The 18532-nt window shown below is 43.0% G+C and overlaps 1 protein-coding gene and 1 non-coding gene across 2 annotated transcripts in view; one reads left to right on the forward strand and one right to left on the reverse strand.

Moving 5' to 3' along the window:
- Window positions 1-18532, forward strand: part of MYO1D (myosin ID) — a 359584-nt gene that overhangs the window by 110926 nt on the left and 230126 nt on the right. The window contains exons 7-12 of the mRNA XM_018064241.1: window positions 2808-2924; window positions 5181-5384; window positions 7351-7496; window positions 7585-7699; window positions 13871-14041; window positions 18294-18364. Coding sequence (XP_017919730.1) covers window positions 2808-2924; window positions 5181-5384; window positions 7351-7496; window positions 7585-7699; window positions 13871-14041; window positions 18294-18364 — 824 coding nt within the window. The remainder of the gene's footprint in view (window positions 1-2807; window positions 2925-5180; window positions 5385-7350; window positions 7497-7584; window positions 7700-13870; window positions 14042-18293; window positions 18365-18532) is intronic.
- TRNAK-UUU lies at window positions 13380-13452 on the reverse strand. The gene has a single exon. It is a non-coding gene; the product is annotated as a tRNA-Lys (tRNA).

Genomic DNA, 18532 nt, shown 5'->3' on the forward strand with positions numbered 1-18532 from the left:
CAGAGAAGATGCTCCTGGCCATAACCCTTGATAAGCTAGGGAAGCCTCATGTCTTATGGGCCAGAATGGCTTCTCATGCCCTTGACTGACCAATCACTTGGTTAGGGGAAAAAGATCCCTGTGATTAGTTTAGACCAATGAACATTTACCTCCTAAGGTGAGGGAAACCAGTCCTGAAGAACACATGCCCTTGGCAAGGGGTGAACAAATCAGTTTCATCAGCAGGAAAGAAGTAGGGCTGGAAAATGCCCCTTAGGTAAGCAGCCGACAGTTCCCCTCAATAGGACATGCAGACTTTGTGTCTGGTTTCTGTGCAGTTTCAACACTGTTGCAGCTTTTGATAATAATAATCTGATAGTTGGGCGCTTGTACTGTGCTAGGAACTGTGCTTGTCGTTCAGTCGCTGAGTTGTGTCCGACCCTTTGAAACCCCATGGACTGCAGCATGCCAGGCTTCCCTGTCCTTCACTATGTCCTGGAGTTTTTCAAATTCATGTTCACTGAGTCGTTAATGCTACCTAACTATCTCATTTTCTGCCATCTTCTTCTGCTTTTTCTTTGATCTTTCCCAGCATCAGGGTCTTGGGAAAGATTGAAGGCAAGATCTGTATATAAAGGGTGTTGCTTTATGTAAATTCTCATTTCCTTCTCCAATAACCATGTAAGAAAGGTATCATTATGCCCTTTGTACCCATGAGGAAATTGAGCCTCAACAAAGATAAGCATCTTACTCAGAGAGCTGGAAGGGGGAAGAGTTTGCCTGGTTGTGTCCTGGAATTAAAGGAACACATGCTCGTCAGGCAGAGGGGACCCCTTCCTCTGATCTTCCTCAACAGGTGAGCATCAGGCCAGGTCTCTGTGTCCCAGCCAAGACAGAAACTCACCGAGGAAAGATCAGACTCTCCGCAGCCACTGCTTTGGGAAAACTCCCAAGATGGGCGGTTATCATTGCTTTATTGTGAATTTTATTGACACCCTTGTATTTCCAGTGGGCTACAGATCAAGGCAAGCAATTAGTCTTTGAACCCCTGTCTTAGTCTAGTTGGGTTGCTACAACAAAAATACCATAAACATATGAGAAATGTTGATTTCTGATAACTCTGGAGGCTGGGGAGCCCAAGATCAAGGCCCTAGCAGAGTCCGTGTCCACTTTGTGGTTCAAGGGTGGTGCCTTCTTGCAGTTTCCTCACAGGGCAGAAGGACCAGGGATCTGTCAACTTAAAACAATGCGCAACGTGAAAGCTGGGAGTTAAGTGTTATTTGGGCAAAATGAGGACTGCATCCCAGGAGACAGCTCTGAGAAGCTGCTCCAAAGAGGTAGTGGGGGAAGGTCAATATCTTACAGAAGGTTTTCTGCTAGTCACGAGGAGATGATGTCACCGTGAAGGGTTTTAGTGCTTCTGTTTGATGTGAGGAGATGCAAGGATTGGGATCACGAAATCAGCTCCTGAGATAACTATGTAAAGACCTGTTCCACCAGTTTCCCTGGAGCATAACGTACCCCATCCCTGTTGTCTACCCCGAACTCCCTTCAGGGCATGGCAGAGGTCAACAGCTGCAGCTGCACAGAGTTCAGTCCCCACAGAGGCAGATGGCAGAGGCCCTCCCTTGGCAAGCACCAGTTTGTCATTGACAGACCTCTGGGGTCTCCTTTATAATGGTACCCATTACATGTGGAGAAGGAAATGGCAACCCACTCCAGTACTCTTGCCCAGAAAATCCCATGGACAGAGAAGCGTGGTGGGCTACAGTCCATGGGGTCGCAAAGAGTCGGACTTCACTTTACTTCCCAACATGAGGGCTTCATCTCCAAGACCTGATCACCTCCCAGAGGCCCCGTCTCCTAACACCATCACCTTGAAGGTTAAGATTTCAACATATAAACTTGGGTGTGAGGTACTCAAGTTGCTCAAGTAGCGGCTGGTGTGTGTGCTAAGTCCTTTCAGTTGTGTCCAACTCTTTGTGACCCCATGGACTGTAGCCCACCAAGCTCCTCTGTCCATGGGATTCTCTAGACAAGAATACTGGAGTGGGTTGGCAGGCCCTCCTCCAGGGGATCTTCCCAACCCAGGGATCGAACCCATGTCTCTTATGTCTCCTGCATTAGCAGGTGGGTTCTTTACCACTAGCACCGCCTGGGAAGCCCCAGGAAACTCAGGGGAGAGATGTAAACATTCCTTCTACAGGAACCCTCTTGTATAGCGAGAATCTCTGACATACTGAATGTTTTCAGAATGCTTGAAAAAGCAAGATCATATTCCCAGACCATTTCCCAGCTAGCCAAATGATCGAGGCAGGGCACTTGGCTTTTGGGGGTGGGGTAGGGAGTGTTCTTCCTCACCTTTGAAGTAGGAAGCCTGACCAAGCCAGCGTGGGAGCATTGTTCCCAGCCTGAACAAGACCAATTGTGGAACCAAAAGCCACAGACAACAGTAGCTAGACATGTGTCTCGGAGGCTCCTTCAGTCAGAGTTTCCATTTGTGGTCTCACATCTCATGCCACGTCCTCCACTCATCCCAGAGCTTCTCTGAGCCAACTCAGGACTTGCTCCTTCACTGAAGCTTCCCGAAAAGTGCCTGGTGCTTATTATAAGAGATGGCGGCTCTCACACAGAAGTGGGCCTTGCGGGTGTTGTCTTATATTGCTACCCCTGAAATCATTTTATTTTCTCTGGATACTCCCCATCCCTTCAATGACTTACTCCAAAGGCATCAAGACCTTGGCTACACTTGACTTTAGTCTCATGGTTTTGTCTGTTAATGTTCAAGTGAAATGTCTGTGACCTCAGTTTCCTGTTTTCATTCCCAGTCGTCTATCAATGATGCTGCAGAATTCAAAGTAGTAGCCGATGCCATGAAAGTAATTGGCTTCAAACCCGAGGAGATTCAAACAGCGTATAAAATCTTGGCTGCTATTCTTCACTTGGTGAGTGGGAACGCCTTTCAGAAGTTATCGCCTCCCTGTGGAGCTCAGATGTTCTTTCAGAAGGTTTGGGGTTTTGTAAAAAAGTAATTTATGTAGAGAAAACTTCTCTGACATGCTGAAGAAATTACTGTATCTGTAGTTTCCTCCATCATTTTATAATAGTATGAGGGATTTTCCAAGCCACTGTAGGTTTTGAGACTGTGGCTTTCATTCACGGCCTTCTTGGTATGTTAGGCTTTGGACTAGTTATTTTCAAAGGTAAAAGAGTTCAGCAGTGATATGACCACCCATGGAATAAGCTCAAATCTTTTGAACAGAGTAAACGTCTAATGGCATTTGAACCAGAATCACAGATTTCCGGAACTGGATTTTTATTGTCTCATTTTATAGATTGGGAATGAATGACTGGCTTAAAAGTACCCCCCACCCTACCCCCAAAAAAGCACAGCCAGTTCATTGCAGCCAGTACCATGGGCCACCCGGACCACTTCAGCACAAGTCATTTTCCACACATCACACTGAACTTAGAAGTAAAGAACTGTCAGTGGGAGTCTTTTCATTACTGTCTGTATTTATTAGCGATCTTGAGAACATAATAAACATGTAACCTCCGTGGTAAATGAGTGACAACGTGAATGCAAATCTGGAATAAAAATGACTTTTCACGCTCCTGTGGGGAGATTAATCCTAAGGGAATCAGAAATGCACAGGACCTGGGACTTCCCTCGTGGTCCAGCACCCGCCTGCCAATGCAGGGGACATGGGTTCCATCCCTGGTCCAGGAGAATCCCAGATGCGCACGGCACCTAAGCTCGTGCGCCACAAGTACTGAGGCTGCGTTCTAGAGCCCGTGCTCCCCAATAAGAGAAGTTACCGCAGTGAGAAGCACGCACCCAGCAATGAAGAGTAGCCCCCGCTCACTGCAGCTAGAGAAAGCCCACACGCAACAGCAAAGACTCAGTGGAGGGCCCCTCCAACAACAAAAAGAAAGAAATGCTCGGGACCTATATGAAAACTATTACATGCTGCTGCTGCTGCTGCTAAGTTGCTTCAGTCGTGTCTGACTCTGTGCGACCCCATAGACAGCAGGCCACCAGGCTCCCCCGTCCCTGGGATTCTCCAGGCAAGAACACTGGAGTGGGTTGCCATTTCCTTCTCCAATGCAGGAAAGTGAAAAGTGAAAGTGAAGTCGCTCAGTCATGTCTGACTCTTAGCGACCCCATGGCCTGCAGCCTACCAGGCTCCTCCATCCATGGGATTTTCCAGGCAAGAGTACTGGAGTGGGGTGCCATTACATAGCCGCATGTAAACAATCTCTTAAATAAATGTTTCTGACTGGGAAGACTTTAACATTCTAAATTATTTCATTGTTTCAACTAGTTTATAAATACAGTGTGACAATAATGCTTCAGTATCCAAAGAAGAATTTTTCTTTTTCAGTTGACATAATGATTCTAGAACTTACTAGAACAATAAACATGTAACAAAAGTGAATAAAATGTGTTAAAGAATAGTAAGGTAGGGGGAGCTGGAGGAAAGAGACACAACTAATTCCAGCCATTTAAAATGATAGTAAAAGCCACAATGCTTTAAAACTTGCTGCATAAGTTCAGCACCAGATTAATCAACAGACTAGTTCATGTGCTGGACACTTGGTAGCTGCCTAATATGTATTTATTGTTTCTTGAATGAGTAAAATATAAATAGACTCAAAAAATTGGTGGAAATTAATGTATAATAAAGGTTATATTTCAAATCAGGAGGAAAAGCTTAGACTGTTCAGTTAATGGTGTTGGAGCAAGTAATCATCTGAAAAAAATAAAGTTAGATTCTTACTTTATACTGATACACCTTCTAGCTGGACTCAAGGCTTAAATATGAGGGGGAAAAACTGTAAAAGGAATAGAAAAATCTATTAAATATTCATCAAGTCTTCAGAGTTGGAATGATCTAAGCATGACACCAAAGAAAGAGAAACTCTGAAGCAAATGACTCGTAGATTTGACTGCATAAAAATATAAAATTTCCATCCATCAAAACCACACACTGAAAATTGAAAGACAGAGGAGTGTCTGGAGAAGGACAAAATGGATGAAGCCCTCGATTTTTATGTGTTGAGATATTAATGTATTTAGGGAGATAGGTGCTACAGACAGGGTCCCTGGGAATTCTGTCACACTGGCAAATCTTGCCCTGATGTTGTTTTCCAGAATCTCGTTGGAAATGGTGTGTCTTGGTTTTTCTCTTCTGATACAGGGAAATTTAAAGTTTGTTGTGGATGGTGACACGACCCTGATTGAAGACGGCAAGCTTGTGTCTATCACCGCGGAACTGCTGTCCACCAAGACAGACATGGTGGAGAAAGCCCTCCTCTACCGGACGGTGGCCACGGGCCGTGACGTCATTGACAAGCAGCACACAGAGCGGGAAGCCAGCTACGGAAGGGACGCCTTCGCCAAGGTGGGCGTCTCCCCGGCCGCCTGTTGGCCTTGTGAGGGCGCTGGCACCAGAATTTCTAATGAATCCCTAAGTTTCTGTTTCTAGTTATTGGTGGTTAGAAGTAGGGTGGCTCAGCGGTAAAGAATCCACCTGCCAAGCAGGAAACGCGGGTTCAGTCCCTGGGTGGGGAAGATCCCCTGGAGAAGGAAATGGCAAGCCCCTCTAGTGTTCTTGCCTGGGAAATCCCATGGGCAGAGGAGCCTGGCGGGCTACAGTCCGTAAGGAGTCGCACATGGCTTAGCGACTAAACGACAAGAAGGAAGTTTGGGGGAGGTGGGAAGATCAGCAGTCCAGACAAGACAGAAGTTTGAGATGGCCGTGAGACATCCAGGAGTGCTGTCAGGCAGGCAGTCAGGCACGGGACCTGGAGCTCAGAGGAGAGCTTGCGTTCAGATGGCACTTTCGGGGGGAAACATCGTATCACTGTTCTTTATTGTTGTATGAAATGACACAGAAAAGAGGAGATAGGGAGAGAAGTGCACCAGGAGGAACTCCAGCTTTTAGAGGTCAGGTAGAGGAGGAGATGGTTAGATAGCACCACTGACTCAATTGATGTGAATTTGAGCAAACTCGGGAGACAGCGGAGCACAGAGGAGCCTGGCGTGCTGCAGTCCATGGGGTCGCAGAGCTGGTCACAAATTAGTGACTGAGGAACAATAAGGGAAGACCTACTAAAGGTCACCAAGAAGGAGCAGCCGTGAAATAAGAGGCAAATTAAGACTGTGTGATATCATGAATTAGAGGGCAGAAAGTTTCAAGGCAAGAGTGGGAAACTGGGTTGAGTGTTGCCGAGTAACCGGGTAAGATGTCAACATGGAGGAACGAGAAGGTGTCCATGGAGGGGTGCCTGGGGTCCTCGATGAGCCATTTCAGTGAGAAAATGAAAGAAATGAGAGAAAGAAAATGAGAGAAAATGAAGACTGGAGCGGCTGGAAGATAGGTGAAGAGTGGAGGTCGTGTGTCTGGACATGTATAATTGAACAGAGCAGGTATCTGGAGGGAGATGTTAAGGAAAGACATTGCAGGACACATTTGTATCAGGATATGTGTGCAAGTGTGTGGTGCCTTTGTCCTTACGCATTGGTGTGTGTGTTCTTGGGCATTTGAACCTTAAGGAATTTGAAGTGCTGTCCTTTTGACTTAGATTTTTATTTAGCATTATAAATCATTGTTTGTGTATTTAGAATCCATAGAATATAGAACTCATTAGTTCTCTGCTTTTTATAGTTGATGAGATTAAAATAAAGCAACAAAGTGACTTATATGAGACAGTAAGCATCTTATTGGTATTACCAGGTCACAGAAACACACCTAAGGAATTTTGTTGAAATATAGCTCACGTGGTGACCAATAATAACCACCATCCAAACATCATGCAAATGTCATGTGATTTTTCAGAAAATGATCTGCATTTCTCATTTTTCAGCTTAGAGGATGAACAGCTATGCTAAGTGGCAAGGAGGAGGTCAACAAGAATTTAAAACTTATCACAAATCCAGGGCTTCCCTAGTGGCACAGTGGATGATTCCACCTGCCGTTGCAGGAGACGTGGGTTCAGTCCCTGGTCCGGGAGGATCCCAAATGCCGTGGAGCAACTGGGCTAGTGTGCCCCAACTATAGAGCCTGTTCTCTAGAGCCTGGGAGCTGTAACTGTTGAGCTCATATGCCTCAACTACTGAAACCCATGTGCCCTAGAGCCTTTGTGCCACAGTGAAGTGGGGTGGGGCGGGGGGGGGGGGCACTCTGCAATGAGAAGCCCACACATCTCAGCAAAGACGAGCCCCCGTGCCTTGCAAATAGAGACAAGCCCACACAGCAACAGAGAGCCAGAACAGTCAAAATAAGCAAATGAATATAATTTTTAAAAAATCCAAACAGAGGACTCATTTCTAATATGCAAGAATTTATGAGGTCATTTTCATCACAGGCCATATACGAGCGCCTTTTCTGTTGGATTGTCTCCCGCATCAATGATATTATTGCGGTCAAGAACTCAGACACCACCATCCATGGCAAGAACACTGTTATTGGTGTCTTGGATATCTATGGCTTTGAAATCTTCGACAACAACAGGTAAACTGGAGAAGATACCTAAAACCCTATTGTTCTGTTGTTGCTTTTTTAAAATTTGTTTGAGCCCGATCGATTCCTTTTCTTGCAGCTTTGAGCAATTCTGCATCAATTACTGCAACGAGAAGCTCCAGCAGCTGTTTATTCAGCTGGTCCTGAAGCAAGAACAGGAGGAGTACCAGCGGGAAGGGATCCCCTGGAAGCATGTGAGTGGATTCATGATAAAGCCAGCTTCTAGCATCCTAGGGGTCTGCTGATCTCCTTGGGTGCTTGAAACACAGCACCCTTAGCTTTCCTTTTGGGGTATGTACATACAATTCATTTTCAGGGTTGACAGGTGGGGTTTCTCTAGTTTGATCAACTCTCTGTTTGGGACCCAGAAAAGGCTGAGTTAAAATCAGTAAACTTATGTTCACCTGATTGCTGATACCCCATAGGTTTTTGTTTTGTTTTTCCTTTCTAATTTTATTGAGGTATAATTGACATATAGCAGTGTGTAAGTTTTGGAGGAGAAAATGTCAACCCACTGCAGTATTCTTGCCTGGAAAATTACAGGGCCAGAGGAGCCTGGTGGGCTACAGTCCATGGGGTCACAAAGAGTCAGACACGACTGAGCTACTGAGCGTGCTGCCATGCGCTGCGTAAGTTTACATTGTCCAGTGTAGCAATTTGACTTAACGCACATCATGAAATGCTTACCACAATGAGTTTGGTGAATATTCACCATCTTATATAGATAGAAAAAAATATTTTACACTGAAGTATAGTTGATTTATAAAGTTGTGTTGATTTCTGCTATAGAGCAAAGTGATTCAGTTATACATCTATATGGAGAAGGCAATGGCACCCTACTCCAGCACTCTTGCCTGGAAAATCCCATGGATGGAGGAGCCTGGTAGGCTGCAGTCCATGGGGTCGCACACAGTTGGACACGACTGAGCGACTTCACTTTCACTTTTCACTTTCCTGCATTGGAGGAGGAAATGGCAACCCGCTCCGGTGTTCTTGCCTGGAGAATCCCAGGGACGGGGGAGCCTGGTGGGCTGCCGTCTATGGGGTCGCGCAGAGTCGGACACGACTGAAGCGACTTAGGAGCAGCAGCAGCGTGTACATTCTTAAGAAATCCTTTCCCATTATGGTTTATCATAGGATATTGAGTCCAGGTGTCTGTGCTATCCCATAAGAACACATGGCTTCTTGACTCACGTCTGTCTGTCTGACTTTAGCATCCTTTTCACGTTATTCATAGCAGCAGCTTCTGCCGTCAGTGGACAGGGCTTGGCTTCCTAGTCGAGTCTCCTCTCCTTCCTTCCTTCTCTTTTTTGCCCTTATTCCTCCTTTTTTCTTCCTCTGCTTGGTGAACTCGGTGGCACTTTGTTGTCTTTGGTCAGGGAAGTTCATATTCCCTGAAACCAGCGCGTGAAGGCCGCTGTGATAACTCTGACTTCCACTTAGTCTCCGTTGTGTCACACGGGCTTCCACCGCTCTTCACGTGGCTCTCTGGGAACTTCGTATGTGTCGCTAGTCTGATAAGATGTAGGCAGACAGTGTGACGGATGCCGGGTGCAATCCCACAGATCACAGCCAAAACCAGGACCGTTAGACGTCCTGCTCATGAAAGAAATGGAACCTTGTAATTTTCTTTGAAATTTTTATTATTAAAAAATTTAAAAAAAAATTTTTGAGAACAGACTTAAAAAATTCAAAAACTTCTGAGTTGCCTTTTTTTCTGTGTTTATCCTTTTGCCAAGTATAAACAATGAAGTCCATATTTGTTTTCTGATACTCAGTGTAAGCAGTAAAAACCTATTTGAAATGCTGTATTTAAATTACTTTTATATTCCTTCTCACCTTCTTACTTGCTATCTTCTCTGATTCATGAAAAGTAGATACTAGAAACATATATAATTACATATTTTATATCTTATAACTAGCTTTTCTGCTTTAAATTTCTTCTTTGCCTTCCTTTGTGTTATATATTAGAATACCATAAAAAAAATTTTGTTCAAATATATTAGTATAAATATTACTTATTTATAAATAAACCAAGGGTGTAGTAGTACTTTCTAATAGGATTGCCTACAGTTTTGATTTAAAGAGTGAATTCTCATCACATATTTAACATGTAATTCAGTAAAGTTAATATGCAACTTTCATAGAATGAATCTCTTGTGTCTCATAATACACAATTATAACTAGGGTTTAGGTTTTTATAACAAATTTAATCATAAAACGTGTTATTCAGATGTGGTTTAGAGATACTGGTCAAAAATATCCTTTAACAATCAGAACATCAAATTCCACAGGCATAGCTGATAAAGGGAAAAGTCAACAATGGCAGGAGGCTATTCCAAACATATGAAAAAAGGAGGAAAAAAGCCCTTTAAAACAATTCTTAGTGAAATAAACCAAAAGAAATATGTCCTAGAGGAAGCAGAAGACTCTCTCAAGGGTAACAGTTACTGAGGACAGGCCAAATACCCAAATTAGAATCCCTATTCTGGGCAAGTATTTCCTTTAAAACCCCCAAACTTATCAACAGACACATTTTTCGTTGTTGTTCAGTCGATAAGTCGTGTCCAGCTCTTTGCACTGCAGCTCGCCAGGCTTCCCTGTCCTTTACTATCTCCTGGAGTCTTCTCAGACTCATGTCCATTGATTTGGTGATACCATCCAACCATCTCATTCTTTGTTGCCCCCTTCTTCCCCTGCCCTCAATCTTTCCCAGCATCAGTGTCTTTTCTAATAAGTTAGGCTCTTCGCATCAAGTGGCCGAAGTATTGGAGCTTTAGCATCAGTCCTTCCAGTGAATATTCAGGATGGATTTCCTTTAGGATTGACTGGTTTGATCTCTTTGCAGTCCAAGGGACTTTCAAGAATCTTCTCTAGCATCACAGACACACTACTGTATATAAAACAGATAACTAATAAGGACCTACTGTATGGCACAGGGAACTCTATTCAGTACTCTGTAATGATCTATAGGGGAAAAGAATCTAAAAGTGAGTGAACATATCTGTGTATGTAACTGATATACTTTGGCTTCCCAGGTGGAACTAGTGATAAAGAACCCGCCTGCCAATGCAGGAGACATAAGAGACCCAAGTTCAATCCCTAAGTTGGGAAGATCCCGTGGAAAAGGTCATGGAAACCCACTCCAGTATTTATTCTTGCCTGGAGAATTCCATGGACTGAGGAGCATAGCGGGCTACAGTCCATGGGGTTGCAAAGAGTCACACACAACTGATTGACTAACACACATCCAACTGATTGACTTTGCTGTACAGCAGAAATTAACACAGCATTGAAAATCAACTATACTCCAATAAAAATGAATTTAAAATAAAAAGTAAAAACTCCACCCCATCTCTTTGTCTCCTGCATCCCCTAAGAAACCTCTTGGGAATGCCAGGTTGCTGGAAGAACCTGATTTGGAAACCACAATTTTAGGCAGTGCTTAAAGCCGCATTAAATTGTGAACCAAAAGCTGGTGGATTCTTCAGCAAAGACTAGTTACTTGTAGATAGCCAGCTGGAATTTGAGAAACTTCATTCTTTTGTCCTTAAGGACAAAAGACTTAGTCTTTAATTACATAGTTGCAAAGTCTAAGATTTCAGCAATGTTGATTAATACAGAGTTCCTACTTTTTGAACATTTTAAGAATATTTTTTCCAAAGATACAAATAACTTTTTTCCCTGATGAGAAATGTAATAAAGTGCCCACAATAAAAGTAAATACTTAGACCAGAGCTAATCTGTCTCTGTACTAACATTTTGTACCAAGCCTGTCCTGTGCATCGTAGGATGTTTAGCAGTATCCTGGACTCCTCCTAGTCATGACCATCAAAAACGTCTCCAGACATTGCCAGATGCCCTAGGGGTTCCGGGGAAAGTCACAATCCATTGAGGACTGCTGATTTAGACAAACCAGAAAAATATAAAAAAAGTAAAAACCACCCAGCTTGCAGACTTTGAGTTCATGGAATGCAGAGGAGGGCTTGGAAATAGAGGTGGAGCTGAAAACCACAGCTGGCACAAGCCCTTGGATTTTTAAATATCATTGAGCAGGGATCCATGAGATATAGTAATCATCTGTTGTGAGTGTGTCAGCTTTAGAGAGGGTAATGGAGACAACTCTCAGATCAGGTACCTCCTGAATGATCTGGAACACATCAACACACAGGATTAAAGTGTATAGACTTCCCATCTTTACGTGATGGCACAGCTTGCCTGAGTCAGGCCCATGCGTGCTTTATCTCTGAGTCTAGTGATATATATGCTGCAAGCTGTCAGGATAAATGGGCTTCCCTGGTGGCTGAACCAGTGAAAAATCTGCCTGCACTGCAGACCCAGGTTCGATTCCTGGGTTAGGAAGATCCCCTGGAGGAGGAAATTGCAACCCACTCCAGTATTCTTGCCTGGAAAACTCCATGGACAGAAGAGCCTGGTGGGCTACAGTCTATGGGGTTGCAAAGAGTTGGACACGACTGAGTGACCTACACTTTCACACTTTCATCAGAAGAAACAGGTGTAGAAGAGGATTATTATACATGCCTTGTATGTCTTGAAGTAGAGAAAGTTTCAGAAGTTGTTTATAACATTTTTTCAGCTTGTGGAAGCAAATGAAAAGTGCATTCTTACCCTCTATGGATCCTTATATCTGATAATTAAATTTTTTATATTGTACCCTGAAAAACTGTGTTAGATCCATACATGTGTTTTAACTTTTGGGAAACTGTAGAAGACACTCTGGCATTTTGGTCAGCCAGGGTCATGTAACTAAAAATGCAAGTAACACCTTAACTTCATCAAGTTAGGTATCAAGTAATACTTCCAGGTTATTTGTTGGCACCTAGTGGCATATGGCAGAGAAGGCAATGGCACCCCACTCCAGCACTCTTGGCCTGGAAAATCCCATGGACGGAGGAGCCTGTAGGCTGCAGTCCACTCTTCGTGTTGCGATGAGTCGGACACGACTGAGCGACTTCACTTTCACTTTTCACTTTCATGCATTGGAGAAGGAAATGGCAACCCACTCCAGTGTTCTTGCCTGGAGAATCCCAGGGACGGCGGAGCCTGGTGGGCTGCCATCTTATGGGGTCGCACAGAGTCAGACACAACTGAAGCGACTTAGCCGCAGCAGCAGCAGTGGAATATGAGGGCTTCCCTGGTGGCTCAGACGGTAAAGAATCTGCCTGCAATGTGGGAGGACCTGAGTTCAATCCCTGGCTTGGGAAAATCCCCTGGAGGAGGGCATGGCAACCCACTCCAGTATTCTAGCCTGGAGAATCCCCATGGACAGAGGAGCCTGGCGGACCGCAGTCCATGGGGTCACAAAGAGTTGGGACACGACTGAGTGATTCAACACAGCACAGTGGAATATGGGTCTTGTGATTAACAGCCAACAGATTGAGAGTATGAGGATTAAGGTTAGGTACAGGGTATGAAGACTGGATTAAAATAAGACTTAGTGAAGGAAGAAACATTATCTACTTTATAATTTTCACCTTGAGCTGTACAGTAAGTCCCCTCCATACAAACCTTCAAGTTGCAAACTTTTAAAAATGCAAACGTTCGTGCCAGCCCCTGTGTGCCAGCTATTGTACTACTATACTTTCAAGGTACTGTACTATAAGGTGAACAATGTTTATTTTTTGTGTTTGTTCATTTTGTGTGTGTGTATTATTTATGTGAGGAGTATTATGAACCTATTACAGTACAGTACTATATAGCCGATTGTGTTAGCTGGGTACCTCGGTTAACTTTGTTGGACTTACAAAGTCCACTCTGAGAATGGAACTCATTCATTTGTAGGGGACTTACTGTGTTCATTTAAGGGAATTTTTAAAAAATCTCGACCAAGCTGTACAGCCTGTGGGATTTCAGTTCCCTGACCAGGGATTGAACCAGGGCCATGGCAGTGAAAAGTGCCAAATCCTAACCACTAGACCACCAGGGAACTCCCAAGACAAAATGTTTTATGATACAAAGTCAATAAATGCATCTTTTAAAAAACCTCTGTTAGAACGTGTACTCATTTTAGCATTGAAGGTTTTAGTCACTCAGTCATGTCCCATTCTTTGTGACCCCATGAACTGTAGCCCGCCAGGCTCCTCTGTCCATGGGATTCTCCTGGCAAGAATACTGGAGTGGGTTGCCATTTCCTTCTCCAGAGGATCTCCCCAACCCAGGAATCGAACCCATGTCTCCTGCATTGCAGGCAGATTCTTTACCGTCTGAGCCACCAGGGAAGCCTCATTGATTGTGATTTTCGTATTTGACATCAAAGTGACTTGAACTCCTGATGCACGTGGAGGCACTGGTGTTGCGCCTGGTCCCTGTCCCGTTTGTAACTGGCTCTTTGCTGTGTCCTCCAGATTGATTACTTCAACAATCAGATCATCGTGGACCTGGTGGAGCAGCAGCACAAGGGGATCATTGCCATCCTGGATGACGCCTGCATGAACGTCGGCAAAGTCACTGATGAGATGTTCCTAGAAGCACTTAACAGTAAACTGGGCAAACACGGTCATTTTTCCAGCCGCAAGGTACCGTGTATAACGAGAACGTCCTCTCATTTTGATCTGTACGATTTTCCTCATTGTTTGACAGAATCGAATGAATTTTTATGTTGGGGTACAAGAAAGTCCACACGAGTATGAAAGGCCATAAACATCCCTGAAATGATTTATTGCTGTGGGTAAATTCTGCCTCTCTGGTTTATTGGGATGATGATGTTGTTGTTCAGTCACATCCAACTCTTTACGACCCAGTGGGCTGCAGCACGCCAGGCTTCCCTGTCCTTCACCCTCTCCCGGAGCTTGCTCAGACTCATGCCCATCTAGTCAGTGATGCCATCCAACCATATCATCTTCTGTCATCCCCTTCTGCTTTCAGGGTCTTTTCTAATGAGTCAGCCCTTTACATCAGGTGGCCAGAGTATTGGAGCTTCAGTATCAGTCCTTTCAATGAATATTCAGGGTTGATTTCCTTTAGGATCAACTGATTTGATCTCCTTGTTGTCCAAGGGACTCTCAAGAGTCTTCTTCAGTAGCACAGTTCAAAAGCATTAATTCTTTGGTGCTCAGCCTTCTTATGGGATGATGTGATTGATAAAAATCATAATGTCCAGGAGAGGGCACTCTAGACTACTCAATTTGCTAGAAATAGGAAAAATGAACACAATTCTTTAGAAAGCATGATGTCATTTATAACCAATAGGTACAGAGACCTTGTTCATGTGCTAGAATTTTGCCCCTGCATCCGATGATTATGGCCCCTGAAAATAGCTTTTGTCCATGACTTTTTACTGTAATCCTCAGTTATAAAAATATAGTATGTGTGCTCTGCTCTAGTTCTTCAGACTATGTGACTTTCTTGAAAATGAGAAATTCTAGATGAAATTCTCATGTTACAAGGAAACTCATTCCTTAAATAAATGGGTGTCCTTTTTAACTCCCAATTTTTCACATTCTAAAAATGTTACAAACAGATCATATTGCTATAACTGGTGGCAGTTGTGGTTATCAGACCTTTGTGCTGTGCCTTGCATATGGTATGTTTGCCATGATATTTGTCCTAGGAGAGACACACCATCATCCCCAGATGCTCCCTATAAATACAGGCTTGTCCAGCAACCGCAAGCTGAAGGAGAAACAGGCCCTGTGCTTCTTCACTTCCGTGAAGAAAGGGGCAAACGTTTCTGCTCCTCCATAATTCCATGTAAATCTATGACACCCTGCCATTTTTTAATATGAATAAATCTATATTCCAACTTTGTCCCTTTTGACATTATGTAATCAGAACAGTAAGATTCCACAGTTAACTAGAGAAAGCACAAATTGTCAAGAAATAGATTACTGTCTGATATTTATTTTAGACCAGTTTTATTTCTAAAACATTCTCCTTGGTCTGTTACTGAAGACTGACTTGTAGCCTGCTCTAAGTTGGCTTTCAGATACTATGATCTTATTAATTTTTACTTTTGGCCACCCTGCATGGCATGTGGAATTTAGTTCCCCAACCAGGTATTGAACCTGCACCCCCTGCATTGGAAGCGCGGAGTCTTAACCTCTGGACCACCAGGAAAGTCCCTATAGCCTGGGCTCTGACATTAGGGTTCCAGCTAGAGTTATTCCTCCAGTCGTTTCCTGTGTATAACACACATACTGAATAAGTGCCTCTCGTTTTCCAGGTACAGTCCTGACGGCTAGGGACAGAACAGTAAGCAAAGTTAGAAGCCACGTGAATTATTTAGAGTGATACTTTTAAAGATGGCACAGTGATGGGGCAAATGTCCCATCTCTGAGGGGCTGGGTAAAAATGTCCTTTATAATCATAATTCAGATTTTGGAGATTCGCCTTGTATTATGTCTACCACATGGTAGACAATCCTTGTTTATCAAATTGAATTGGATTGGTCACGATCATACCAAATAAATCTTAGGAAATGTTGAATTCTGAACTAAAACAGGGAACTCTCCATATGATTAGATAAACAACTATGATTCTTACATGAGAAATCGCTTCATTTTGTTATGTTTCACCTTGGCCATTTATGTACCTGAATGTATCAACCAAATATTTAAAGGAGAAGCTGTTCATGCAGTGCTTTTAAGCAGTAACTACTGACTTGATAGGCTAAGTAGTAATTTATCTGTGAAGATGGAAATTTTCTTTTCTTTAATGTGGGAGCCCAGGTTCTCCCAACTTTCAGACCAGGTGGCTCCTTTCTTCCTCAGCAGCAGCATCTCTCAGACAAATCTTGAGATGGAAATTTTTTGTGTGTTCTTTTCTGGGATTTTTGCCTAATGAAGGAAAGAAATGAAATAACAAAGCTGTCAGGATATTTTCATCACTGTGAACCTTTCTGTTAAATAAATGCTATTATCCTGTATGTCACAGCAGGTATTTTAATTCATTATTGGTTACTAATGATTAACTACTTTTATTGGCAGGTTAAAGAAGAGGTTTCTGGTTTGTGTTTATTTAGGGGCTAAACTGTTTGTCATGCGTTTAAGTTATGCAGAGGCAGACAGATGGTCCAATAAACTATAAAATTACTGTTTAAAGTATTGTTAACGTGTAAAGTTGAACGATAAATAGGTTTGTTTTTTTTTAAGTAAAGAAAAATCTAAAAAGATCTATGTTTAGATCAGTTAAGAACTTGCAGTATCTAAATGTAAGAATATTCAGTTAGTATAGATGTCTCTTGAGTCCTTTTCCTTTGGGAGCTTTATAAGTAGAAGGGTTTTATAAAAGTGGTTGATAAGAGAGAGGGAAGGAGAGAAGAATTAAATATTTCAGAGACCCCTCTGAATGTTAGATGCTTTGTTCTCCATAGTTGGTTTAACCTCTAGAACAACTCTGCAATAAGTGATTACTGAAGGAAAGAGAGCATATTGATGGTAGAGACAAGACTGCAACCTCAGAAGTCCGACTCTAACTTCCTGTAATTATTAATTTGTTGAATTAATAGGCTAATTATTCCCTTAACAGTCTACATCCACAGAGAACCCACCATCCTGGTTGGGGATGTTTGTTATCTAACATGACAAACCAAGTGATGTTTCTATGTAACCATACTCAATGCTTATGGATTCTTTTTTTTTTTTTTTTTAATTTTTTTAATGTTGACCATTTTTAAAGTCTTTATATTGCTTCTGGTTTTTTTTTTTGTTTGTTTATTTGTTTTGTTTTTTGGCTGTGAGGCACTGTGGAATCTTAGCTCCCCAACCAGAGATCAAACCTACATCTCCTGCATTGGAAAGTGAAGTCTTAACCACTGGACTGCCAGGGAAGTCCCAATAGTTATAGATTCTTAAACATCCGCTTTTGAACCTAAAGAATATCAAGTGATCCTTTATAGGGCGGTCAAAGAATCTCGGTGCTTCTGTAATAAGGAAATTGCAGAAACTTATAGAGATCCAGGGCTCTATAAAAACTTCCTTCTCAGAGAGGTCTTCTTCAGTGAGAAACAGCTGCAGAAGGTTGATCTGTGAAGTGGTAGACCTGCAGTCCCAGCTTAGCAGAAGACGGGTGAGCCAGGCTGATGTTTACATAGCAGAGTACAGACATGGTATTTTGTCCCAAGGACTCTTCCCAAAGCTACCGCTTATCAGCTACAGGACCTTGGGCCAGTTACCTAACCTGTTTGTGGCTTAGTTTTCATGTATGTAAAAGAGAATCCATAATCCTTAGTTGAAATATCAGTTGTGAGTATTGAATGAGGTGTCCATGCATAGAAGGTGGCAAATCCTCAAAATGGTCTTCTTTAAGTGGGACATGGAGGAGAGAGAGGCTCTATCAGTCAAGGTTGGCTGGGCTGTGTTAACAGCTGAGATTTAAGTGTCATAGACAGCAGAAGTCTATTTCTCTCCCAGGGTCCCAGACTTCTCCCATCTTCAGGCTCTTCCATCCCCTCAGGACTATCCTCTGCATCCAACTAGCAGGAGGTGAGAAGAAAGTACAGAGGAGAATCACCCACTTCTTACCAGCTTTGACCTTGAAGAGCCTTATCCTCTCACGCTCACCTTCCATTGTCCAGAGCCTGGTCACCCGGCCATTCCCAGTCACCAGGGTGGCCAGGAAATGCAGTCTGGCTCTAGGCACTTTGGGGGGAAAAGTTCTCAATCTTTGCCACATTTGCCAAATTAAATAAACCTCCACACTCTGGGGCTTCATTCATAATGATATCATAATTTGTGACATGATTATCCTCTCCTTTTAAGTTGGAATGTATTTTTAGAAAAGTGAAAATGTCTGTTTTCAAGATCATCTCCTTCCTTCTTGATTTCTTAGCTCTGCGCCTCGGACAAAATCCTGGAGTTTGATCGAGATTTTCGAATTCGACATTATGCAGGGGACGTTGTGTGAGTATCTTACTCTGGTGCCTGACGTGGTGGCTTGCATGCAACATCACTGCAGAAGATACAATCAAGGGAAATAGAAATTATTTCCCTATTCGTTTGCACTTTCCAGCCATTTCTGATGGCAATATATTTTAATTTCTTCACTTAAAACATTGGCATAGCTTCATT

The sequence above is a fragment of the Capra hircus genome, chromosome 19, assembly GCF_001704415.2.
Source record: "Capra hircus breed San Clemente chromosome 19, ASM170441v1, whole genome shotgun sequence".
Lineage (NCBI taxonomy): Eukaryota > Metazoa > Chordata > Mammalia > Artiodactyla > Bovidae > Capra > Capra hircus.